At 40.1% G+C, this 12,093-nt stretch overlaps 1 protein-coding gene across 1 annotated transcript in view; it reads right to left on the bottom strand.

The window, feature by feature from the left end:
• Positions 1–490: 490 nt before the first annotated feature.
• Positions 491–12,093, bottom strand: part of clpb (ClpB family mitochondrial disaggregase) — a 34,201-nt gene continuing 22,598 nt past the window's right edge. The window contains exons 8-16 of the mRNA XM_079246193.1: positions 9,867–9,944; positions 7,568–7,623; positions 7,423–7,467; positions 4,938–5,099; positions 4,681–4,837; positions 4,495–4,568; positions 4,255–4,374; positions 3,088–3,192; positions 491–1,637 (exon numbers count right to left, since the gene is read on the bottom strand). Of these exons, the coding sequence (XP_079102319.1) occupies positions 1,440–1,637; positions 3,088–3,192; positions 4,255–4,374; positions 4,495–4,568; positions 4,681–4,837; positions 4,938–5,099; positions 7,423–7,467; positions 7,568–7,623; positions 9,867–9,944 (995 nt within the window). The 3' untranslated portion in view covers positions 491–1,439. The remainder of the gene's footprint in view (positions 1,638–3,087; positions 3,193–4,254; positions 4,375–4,494; positions 4,569–4,680; positions 4,838–4,937; positions 5,100–7,422; positions 7,468–7,567; positions 7,624–9,866; positions 9,945–12,093) is intronic.

The raw sequence follows: 12,093 nt of genomic DNA, 5'->3' as shown, positions 1-12,093 counted from the left end.
AAAAAGACAAGTAATTTGTATCAAATCACTTACACAACACAGCTGTAGCTCAGTGTAGCTGTTACTAAACAAGCTGTGTGTGTGTTAGTGTTGTTGGGGGGGTCCAGGCAGAGCACAGTAAGAGTCAATGTGTCCTTCCGCGACATGCTAATGTCTCCCAGTGGAAAACCAATTCCTGCAAGATGTTGTTTCTCTGTGTGAGAGATGCGCTCTGCTTTTATGTAGCTTTTAGCAAGCTGCATTCCCTTTCAGTGTCCGACTCGGACCCCCACACTGAACAGGATTCCAAGGAAATTCCTCTGTCACGTCATTTCAGGAGGTGGTCAGATGTTATTGTTGCAGAATTCCCACCCAGAAACTGGTCTCATTCACACACACATCTATCCATCCATCAGTGGTGTCAGCGCAACGCAAACAGAACAAAAACAAAACAAAAAACAGGAATCCCCTTTTTCTGTTGTGACGGCTTTATTTACAAGCTGGAGGTTGGAATACAAGAATGGAAAAATGTTGCTCGATTACATTTAGCACCTTGTCAGAATGCTGTTCAAACATTTATGATACAGCAACTTAGAATATGGTTTGTCTTGATGGCTGTGAGTTTATCTTGATGTGAAAGAGATGCACATGCAGCAGAACACCAGAGCGAGACAGACGAGACGTCTTTACATTCACATGCATCAATAAACACTATTTGCAAAGCAGACATGGTGGTAATAATGCCAAAGAACTGCTTGGATGTGTTTTCTCTGCAACACATAAACAGGTTGTGTTTACACATGTTTATCAGTGAAACTCAGCTGGTGTGGGTCTGTTAAGACGTGCTATGTGCAACACACAGGGAAGAGCAAAGTGTCTTTCTTTTTTCCTCAAGGACAAATGAACATATTCTAAGTTATATGTTAATAATAACACTGCGTGAGCCCTCACAGTTAACAGGCCTGACTTTCATCTGCCTCCACTTGTTTTCTTCACGGTCCTTCATCCTCTTCATGCACCTTAATATATCTTTAATAAATACTTATTTGGCTTTTTTCTACATTATGAAGTCAGCATGAACGTGTCACTATGTAACATTAATACTGATCAACAGTACAGAGCAGTAGACTAACACGAAGGCTCTAACTTCACTGATGATGGAGCTGTTTGATGGTAGTGATGCTGCTGAAGCTGAACAGGTGAAGGCTCCTGCCACTGGGAGGACTTTTAAACACACATACCTGATATGTGCTCCATATCTCTATCAGAGGAAGGATACTGCAAGTGGTTGTGGAAATGTTGTGGAAACTTTGGCATGTCGTTACTGCATGTGTGCACTGAAGCAGAGAGGCAGTGAAGTGTTTTCAGAGGTACTTTTATTGGAAATATCCATTACGATCCATCCGTCCTCCTGCCAGTGGATGCTGATGATGATGATGCTTCAATATTATGTTGTTTTGTTAGTGTTCTGGGCTGAGAGGTGGGCGGATGTCCAGTGTTCTCGATGAGCTGTCCTCTCCCACCACCTCGAGGCGCAGACTGGGTGCACTGCGTTCTTCCTGGCCCTCTGATTGCACCGACAGACGCAAGGTGCAGCCTTTGGGCAGCAGCTCTTGTTCGTATGCTGCGGCTAATTGGTTGACGACTCGCCGCTCAACCTGAGGAATCAGTGAAGATGTTAGTGATGATGCAGAGATCTGTTTAGAAATGTTTGATGTACTTAACTATTATCCTGTCAGCTTAGGTCCTGGTTTACTGAAGGGTTAAGTTAGGATTTAATCTGTTGGGAGCTTTTGTACAGAAACCATCAAAAGTTTGGACACATTTTCTGATTGGGAATGGGAAGGGGTGTCCAAAACCATTGACTGATACTGTAGTTTCAGGGATACAGTGGGTTTCATCATGTATGCTTACACTGACCGTAGCATTTCAATGATATATGACAAACTAAAATCAGGCAATAATTCCCTTTGGTCGCTCACGCTGCAGATAACTGCATGATAAAATCTCTCTGCAGGAGCATTCTTGTCATTAGAAAGAGGTAAAATAACTTCATGAATAAAAGTGAAAATATAGATTTTTTTTAAAAGGAAAATGGAATTACTCACAACATCACAAAACAAACCTGCAATTATTTCAACCCCACGTGAACTTTCTGGAGTCTCAGTCAGCTTCTTCAAAAGCTTGACATGTCTTAGAAAATAAAAGTAAAGGAGCCCAAATGCTTTGAGACGTGTTCAATGTATGTTTTAAAGCTTTTCATTATCGTTGCAACACTCTCTTCAATATGTCGCTCCAAACTTTTAATATTTCACATTCTGAAACAAACTATGAAAATAAAAGCCTTCCGTTTTTTTAGGACTAATATTACATTGTGTCTTAGGATTTGCTCTTGTGAGCTTCAGGAGGAAACCGTTGCGAATCCACAGTGAAATTGAGTCAAACGCTTTGCTCTTAAAGCCACGCTGTAAGCCTTGTATGTAAATGCAGCCCTGCATCGGCAGAGACGGGGACAAGTGGACAAGTTTGTTTGATTAGAGATTAAGATTCAACTCAAATATTTCAGCTGTTTTATATCTTGAATCATTTGCTGATGAGATGTCCTTTCTTTCTATGTGAGCTGATCTCAACATTTGCTGCTTAATCCCAAAAATAAAATGTGCACTTAAAGTGGATTTATTTTTTCTGATAAGAGCCTCACTAACTTAACATTTATTCTAGCATAAAAAGTTCAATATGAGACAATGGCTGCGAATAAATGTTCCATTTCACTAAAACAAAACAACATTATGATCATCACACTTAGAAGTTTAGCTTAACCATCCATATTTTACATGAAGCTCCAGTTTATTTTCATCTTATTTCATATTAGGAACTGGAAATTAACACAAACATTAAATTAACTTAAATGCATTTAAACTGTGCCCTTGTATCACAATGGAAACATATCCTTTAAGCTTTGCTCTAAAAATCACTAAAGTATATGCTACGTCTGTTTTATAGTCAATCAGTTATGTGCTAATTTTGGGATTGACTTACTGGGAATCTAAATCGTTTTATTATAAACATTTACAGACCCATGAGACACTGGTTGTGTTGACTGCTTACCTCATGTTTGATGGAACGTGCCCCATAGTGCAAATTATACCCGCCCGCCAACAGGTCCAAGACCGGCCGATCCCACTGCAGAATGATGTCATGGCGCTGTTTAGCCTGATGATCAAACACAGCAGAGGAGATAATATTGTGATGTTAAAAAAACAAAGCCAGATGATGAAACCTGATGTGCACACAGCAACACATACACACAAAAAAATCTTTTAGACAGATGAGAGATTGAATGAATGAGACAAATGCAGCAACAAAGGGGAGATACTGTCAAGCAGCATGACTGTCGGCGCTAATCAACAGCCTCTTAATGCGTTTTAATCAAACACCAGTCGATAGTAGTGATCAGAGCAGCTCATTTAGCTACTGATGTTAACACTTTATTCAATAAATAAGACACTGTGTTTTACTCCAGATATATAGTCTGGCAATAATAATGCCCCGAAACATTTAATTCTTCTAACATAAGTGAGTGACAAACAAATGGCTTGTGGGGACTCAGTCATAATAAGATTTCTGCTGCTAGAACTGCTGCCAGATACAGATAAGTTATTAAGAGACATTTACACATAAATAAATAAACAATAAGGAGCACTACCACATAGCAGCTTCAGAAGCAAATGCATTGAAATGAGGAGCGAGCAGTCGGTTCCCTATCGGTCGCCTGCAGGGGCCATGTTGGCTGTCAGGACACCAGCTGTAATATTAATAATTAAATATTGATGAAGGCTCCACATGTTAAACACTGTAATCACATTATTGTGAGTAACAGTGGCACACAATATCGATCTGTGTGTGTTTCTGCACAGCTCAGCGGCTGCAAGATGAAGTGGGTGAGGCTGTCCAGTCTCACTAGAGGACATCCGTGCTGTGCATGTGGGAAGCTGTGAAGACGGGCCTCCAGAGACAGATGCACATCTTCTCTCACAGACACTTTTACACAAGCTGAGCTTGGCTCTCCAACTTTGGAAACTATAGTTTGCTGCTGTCAGGTGTGAAACAGCAGCATGAATGTGTTTATAACTGTGATTTGAAGAGGGTCAGGGGCTTGTTTGGTGATGAAATAACACTGATAACATATTGGAAGTAGTGAAGACAGGATTTTGGGGGTGTAACTTGTAGTAGTAACCAGAGGTGAAGGAATTAAAATATATCATAGTGCCGAACCTTCTTGGCCCAGAAGTTGAGTTCCTTGCTGACCAGCTGGAGCAGCTCCGAGTGACAGAACGGCAGGAAGTACACAATTTCATTGATCCGACCAAGAAACTCGTCCCTCCGGAAATGAGCCTGTGGATTAATCAGAGGGTGAACAATGACAAGTGCATCCTCTCAGGTCAGCTTTGTGTGCTCGTAAATCAGAACATGGTGAGATGTCTTATTTTGTGTGCATTAATGTCACTGCAGTACCTTCAGAATCGGTTGAATCACCGTTTCCTTAAACTGTCGGGATATGGTGATGTCGTTACTTTTCTGTACATCCTCTGCAGAAAAAAAGAAAACCAAGATAGCAAACTTAATTTCTTTATTTAATAATCTGGTCACGCAGAGCGCAGCATGTAAAGTTGTTCATTAAAGCGTTGTGGTTTCTCTCACCGAGGTTTTCGGCTAGCTTCCTGCGGCTGACCTCTTCAGCTTCCTGCCGCAGCTGCAGTCCATGCTGAGCAATCTCATCACTTGCAACGTTTGATGTCATGATGAAGATGGCATCTTTACATTCAATGGTCTTTCCTTTACCATCTGTGAGACGCCCCTGAATGACGAATGGCATGAACGAAAACAGATCAGCTGACTGAACTTAACATTTTCACATGTGCAGATATGCAAGATGAATAACCTGAGTGTGTGCACACCTCATCAAACAGCTGCAGCATGATGGTGAGAACATCAGGATGAGCCTTATCCACTTCATCAAACAGGACAACGGCATTAGGACACGCCCTCAACAGCTTGGTCAGCTGACCGCCCTCCTCATGTCCTACGTAACCTGGTGGGGAGCCAATGAACTTTGCCACCTGAGAAAAGAGAGGGAGTAAATGCAGGCTGTGCTGATGTGATGCAACGTGGTGCAACACAACAAACAGATGTGTTTTGTTTGGTCACACTTCCTCAGTCTTTATATTTCAAGCCTGCTTTCGTGTTATAAACCTCCAAACTTTGCAATGCAGCCTTTCCCTGATCTCTGCAAACTCCCTGAACATATTCACACCCTTGTCCTGCTGCGATCATCACGCTGAAGTTTGTAATGTGATTTCTAAAATTTCCTACAGAAACTATCTGAAAGTGCTCACATTTATCTTTACCCCCTATTTTTACCCCCACCAAGGAGGAGATCATGTTTTTGGCAGCATTGCTTTGTCTGTTTGTTAGCAACATAAATAAAGTACGGGAGGATTTTGAATAAATTTCAGAAAACAAGTGATTTAAATGGGGGGGAGGGGGTCATGCAGATCCGTCCGGGAACATCGGTGAACTTTGTCACATCCAGATTTTTCGATGGTGAAGACTGCAGCGAAAATGCAACACCACCTGATTTTCAGCATCAACATTTTTCTTTGATTTTTATATAATTTCCTTTAAATGTGTGAAAAAGGTGTGGTGTGGCTGGCTGCCATAAACATAGTCACTCCACATTCTTTGAACTACCACAAAGGACACAAAAGCCCAGAAAAAAAGTGATAACAGGCCAGTGGATATCAACGGTATAAATGCCGACAGTACAGCTTGGAGTTCTTAAAAATATTTAAAGTGGAACTATTATGTGCATTTCAGGCTAATTTATTTTTATTTCTGAGACCAGAAGGGCTGGGATTGATCGAGTTATTGTCACAAATCGCTTTATTTACTTCAGACCGACCCTCTCCGTAGGCTGTCAGATCAGCCTGTGGGCAAAACGAGTGGATTGAGACTCTTCCGCATTAAGCCCCGCCTCCCGCCACTGCTCTACATCAGGAGCGTGCACCGCACCTGCTTTCGCCGTCATTGTAACATCTCAAACAGAAGGATTAGGCTAATATGAACTCAATAAAAAAAACAAAATACAATGTCAACACATAGCATACAGCCCTACATGTTGGAACCTGAATCAGACCCTGAAAACGAAGTGGAAAACAGCAACCCACAGCAACGAATGCAGCAGGATGTCTCTCTTTGGTAAACTCACCAGCCATCGTTGGAAATAACTTTATCCCACGTTTTCCACCCGCCTGATGTATTTGTACATGCCCTAGTTAACCAGTAGAAGGTAACCAATCACCGAACCTTATCCCCCGGGACGTCACAAGGATTTCCAAGTAGAAACAACTCTCTAAAGCGACACGTTTTTTGTTGCCATGGAAACCGAACGGAGAGAGTGCTGGAACTTTAAACTCAAACTCAAACATGCGTTTAGGTGATAAAAAACAGTGCCGTTCACATGTCCGATGAGGATTCAACACTGTAACACTGTAGAAAGCTCAGAAAACTCCAAATACCATAATAGCACCCCTTTAACAAACTATTTTGTGACTGGTGAGTTAAACATTTATTATGATATTACTACTCAAAACTAGATGCCAGAAATACCATACTAGTAACAAACGTCTGTTGAAGTTCTCAGTGTTTCTTCTTAGCAGCTTCTTCCCAATGTGATGGTGGATAGACATAATGGCATTCATCAATCCGACTGCCACTAGCTTCACCTCTGATTCGAGTGTTGACAAGCTGTTCATGGTCACATGACCACTGGGTTGCCACATAAGGGAGCCCATAGGTAGAAAGTGATAATTTTGCTATTAGAATTTCTAATTTAAAAACTAATGCACACAATCACTGGGGGAAAATTCTTAGCAATGAAATGGCTTGGCTAAGGTCTGCACTTTCCTAGTACTTCCAGTTATAATGTTTTTTTGTTTTTTTTCCAGTGTAGCCTTTTAGAACTACAATGAAAGAACATAAATTGGTCCCAAATCCCAGCATTTTGTTGCAACTAATTGCAGAAATCCCCACTGAACAAGTACGCACAGCCAAAATGATTAGATATGGTTCTTTAGCACTGCAGCATAATGCAACTCTGAATAACCGATTAAATGTATTCATCATCAAAACCTCACGAAGGGGAGAAAACAGCTGAAAACAGCATTTATTTTGGTTCATGCATCAATTATGAATACATAAACTGAATGACTCCATACATCTGCAGCAGAGACAGAAGTCACAGCTGCTCTTATCTGCTATCAATTAACTTCTGTGTTGCAAAGTATTTTCCATGCTGTGTGTTTCTAATACATTCCCAACAGTTACATACTTAGTAACTTGACATACACACTACACAACTGGATCAAGATAGAAACACTTTACCTCATGCTTTTCCTGGAACTCAGACATGTCCATACGGATGAAACCCTGCAATCACACAATGGATTAACTTCTACGTAAAGCACAGACTACAGCTGCATGTAGTGTATCGATGTGTTACATGTATGGAAGATGCTGCTTTACGCACCTTTTTAATATCTTTATGCATGTAGCGAGCTACCTGTTTGGCCAACTCCGTCTTTCCTGTGACATCCACCATCAAACCAGACAGAGAACAAAGAGATATCATTTAGTTATGCATCGTGCAGCAGCAAGAACTCCATTCTCCATTTAATTATTTTGTTTTTAATATAAAAAAAAACATCCCAGCCTTTATGGAGCACATTAGCATGCAGAGATTTCAGGGATTTGGGAAAGCAAGCTTACTCATTTCAGACAGAAAGACAATCTCTCTCCTTCGCTAAGTGCTGGCCTAAATCCCAGCACCTCCTTCTATGAAGCTTTCAATCTTCTCTGGTTCTCCAGAAGCACACATTATGTTTGTCGGTAAAATATTCTGCATACAAATGCTCATATATGATATTGATGTCTTGTGCTTGGTATGCATATGGGTGTGATGACTGTGTGCATGAAAGAGGCTGTGTGTGCGCTTGTGTCTTGTTGCTGTGTTTAATATTGATGTCTCATGGCCACTGTTTGTCGCTGAAGGGAACAGAGGATATGAACACTGCTTCTCCCTCATCTATCTCTTTGCCCTGTCATTTCACCAACTCTGTTTTTTAGCCATTTATCTGGCCCTTAATCTCTCATTCTGCTGCCTCCACACTAACGCTTCCTTATCTTGAATCTACTTGAAGCCATCCCAGTCAAACTTATCCTTGGACACTAAAATTCTGCTGAGAGTGGAGTTAGTTGATCTGATGCTGTTTTCCTACGTTATTTACCGGAAAAATATTTAAATATTCGAGGAAAGTCACTTTTATTATGGTAGCAGATTCTATAATAGCTTTTATTTAGTAGTTTTAACATTTTTTTACTTTACATTAAGAATTTTGAATGAAATTAGGTTTGCCACAATTAGTCGATGAGTTGTCCACCAATAAAAATAATGGATAACCAATTTAATAATCGAGTAATCATTTAATATCTTAAACGTTTTTTCCTCCTGAAACTACCGCTGTTCTTTCTGCTGCCTTTCTGTCCTTGACGCACATGCGCAGTTGTGGCAATCGGTATCGGCCATGACTTAACCAGAAAAGTTCGGCCCAAACAACAGTATCATGGTGCCAGCAACAGAGCTCGAAAGTTTGAGATCTTTTATTTTTCTTAAAATCTTTAAGGCATTTTATGGCGGTATGACAGGGATGCACAAGTTTGTTAAAAAGAAGCATGTTGTGGTTGATTAATTTCTGACGAAGAGGGACGCTTCTCATCTTGATGAGGAAACTGGCAAGGTAGCTGGTAACGTTAACAGTGAACCAAAACATTTTTGGTGGGTAATTTAGTTTTGGTTTCAACTGCCAACCTCATATAGTTTTGTCGTACAATTCAATTCCTGATAATGTAGCTGATTTGATGCCACAGATAAATGAAGTGAAGAAAAACTGATACAAGCATTTATTCATGTCTTCTTAAGGCCAGTGGCTTGTTCTCCTTCTTGTACTACAAGCTGCAAAGTTCATATAAAGCTGAATGAGCTACTATTGTAAATGTCTTTATTAACATAGAAACCATCCCCAGCTTGAATCTAGTGATGGTTATCTAAGAACAGCAGCATGCTGGTGATATAAACTACAATTTACATATAATCCCATTAGTCCACAAATCGCCAAAATAACTAGTGACTGGTCTATAACTAAAATAATCATTTGTTGCGGCACTTGATCAATTCCTGTAGAAATTTCCAGTAAATGCCCCAATTTATTCCCACCATTCCCAGTGGATATCATTAATTGAAACAGCGAGCTGTTCATTTCTCTGCATTAATAGTTTGTTGGGAAGAGCTCCCAGTGTTTATATATGTATGTATGTATGTATGTGTATGTATGAATATATTTGTGTGTGTGTAAATTATATATATATATATATATATATATATATATATATATATATATATATATATATATATATATATATATATGTATTTTCTAAAAAGATCAGTTGATTTAAAAATATTGGCATAAGTAGAAACTTTGATAACATCTGAGCATTTCTGCTGTGACAGTGAAAACAGTTCTTATTTGCTTAATGTTTTGTACATTTTATTGTACTCCTGCAAGAATGTATCCTCTTCTTATTTTTGCATCTGAATGGTGCATTTATTCAGAAAATAATAATCTAAATTCATGAACAAAATTAAAAACAAATAAAACAAAAAACAGAATAAGTTAAAGTGTTTTCTTACTTCACCAGCTATTTAAAGGAAGCGGCTTCATGAAATCAAACCAGAATAAAAGTAAGGGATGGGAAAAAGTTAAATGAGTTACCGATTCCTGATGACCCAAGGAAGAGGAATACGAGAGGATGCTCCTCATCGTACCAACCATTCTCCTTCCTCCTGATAGCTGGAGAGCACAGAGAAAGGTAGAGAAAGAGAAAGACAATTATTTGAGTTATTTGCATTTGATGAGTTTGTTTTTCTACCAAGTTTTACAGAGCTGACCTGAGGGCTCCCTGACACTATGAGAAAACACTGGAAGAGATGGGATGAGAAAAGGGTCAGATACATTTGTTGGAGAAAAACAGAGGAAGAGGAGAGAAAACAGCAGGAGAGCGAGATGAGAGACCTCCAGAAAGCTACCCACGATGTCTCTCCTCCCCCCTCAGTCAGTGGGGCCATTAGCCAGCGGTAATTGCGTTAGCCTCTCTGGCGCGGCCATAGTGAAATCAGTTTAGCATAGATCGCAGCCTCACACACACAGACACACACTCCTGCTTAAAGAGGAGTGCCTACCCTACCCTGCCATCACCCCAGCAACCCCACACACACACACACACACACACACACACACACACACACACACACACACACACACAAAAGAAAAGATGATGATGTGGAGTAAAGAGAAGCAACGGTTTCAGACACTCGAGGAAGAAGCAGCCACCAGCAAAACTCATCTAAATCTTAACCTGTTGAGAAACCAACCGGGCCAGAACCAGAGCCAGACATAGATATGGTTACAGTCACTAAAAAGTTCTGGTTTGCATCTTCTGGGCAGCTGAGGATTGTCCAAGGGTGTTTGTGAGTTTCCCTTGTCTAGTGTTTTTTTTTTAATTTTTTTATCTTAGCCAAATCAGAAACTCAAACACTCATCGATGTAACATATCAGCTTGTTGAGGCTCCAAAGTGGGAACAGATGGTAGATGGAAGCACTTTGATTGTGTCATTAAGGTAAATTAGCATCACAGTGCGGATAAATGTGACCACAGCTCTCTTTATTAGCTGCACATCATTTACTGATACTCTCAGCTTTGCAACTGTAGTAATGGTGCCATCACACAGAGTTTCTTACTATGGGTGTCTTTGCTTAAAGCACAGGCCACACATATCATTATCACTTTGCATTTATTCATGTTTTTGTTCTACAAACGGTAACTCTCAGGTATATCATGCAGATTGACAACAAAAAGAACTGCATCTATATTTCAGTAATACAAGTGGTAACATTTTAAAAGCCTTGTTTCCCACTCAGGCATGAATTCACCAGTGGACCAGAGTACTGAGACCAAGTTGCGAGTAAGTAACCAAATAACCTTTCCTGTCAAAGTATCCTTTACCTTGATCACAAATCACTATAAAGTGAAGCTAAAAAACTGAAAACTAGAACAGACATGAGTGTTACATGAGATAAGTGTTTAACTAGCTACTAATAGCTGATAATGAAAGAACGAATGTTTGGCAGGAGAGACACTACGGGAGAAGGGAAGCAACGGGAGGGACAAAGATAAGGAGAGGAAAGAGGAGTAAAGATGCAGAAGGGAGATGAAGAGGGGAAATAAAGCAGTGATGGAGATTAGGAGACAGAGAATGAGGCAGAGAAACAAACGAGTGTGTCAGAGATGGACCTAGAGATGAATAGTGACAAGAGGGGCTCCAAAGCTCTGTCTGCTTTATCAATGGCTGCGTGAATGACAGCATAACCTTCTGTGGGTTTGTGTGTGTTTTAGTTGATTGAGACTGACTTTGACAGAAGGGCACACTGACATTTCTGAGAGGACCCTGACAACGAGAAGGAAGGGGACACAAAACAAATGAAAGCTTGCTCCCCTTCTCTCTCCCTTTCTCTCCCTCTCTCACACACACACGCACACACACAAATAAGGCAGGGTGTATTGGGCAGGTCTGGTTGGCTCTAACATGATTACAGAGGGATGATTCTCTTCAATAACTCTTAGCCCTGAGAGCTAAACCTGGATCAATCTAACCTCCTTCCTGTGTGTGTGTTTTGTAGTGTGTGTGTGCGTCTTGCTGCAGGCCAGCTGTTTGTCATGAGGAGTTATGGTAGAAACAGCTGTTTTGAAGATATAACAGCACACCTAACATTTTTATTTTTTTCTGAATGTGGTCTGCAAATTTTTACTAAAACTGTCAGATCATCTGACCATATTTTAAACTTTTTTTTTTTTTTTTTTTTTTTACACACAGCAATTGCAATAGAAACAAAAAGAAATCAACTTTTTAACTGACTAGATATTATTTAAATATATGTCAAT

This window comes from Telmatherina bonti (assembly GCF_933228915.1).
Source record: "Telmatherina bonti genome assembly, chromosome: 9".
Lineage (NCBI taxonomy): Eukaryota > Metazoa > Chordata > Actinopteri > Atheriniformes > Telmatherinidae > Telmatherina > Telmatherina bonti.
Note: the sequence above shows the minus strand (reverse complement) of the source record. Positions and strands in the feature narration are given on the sequence as shown.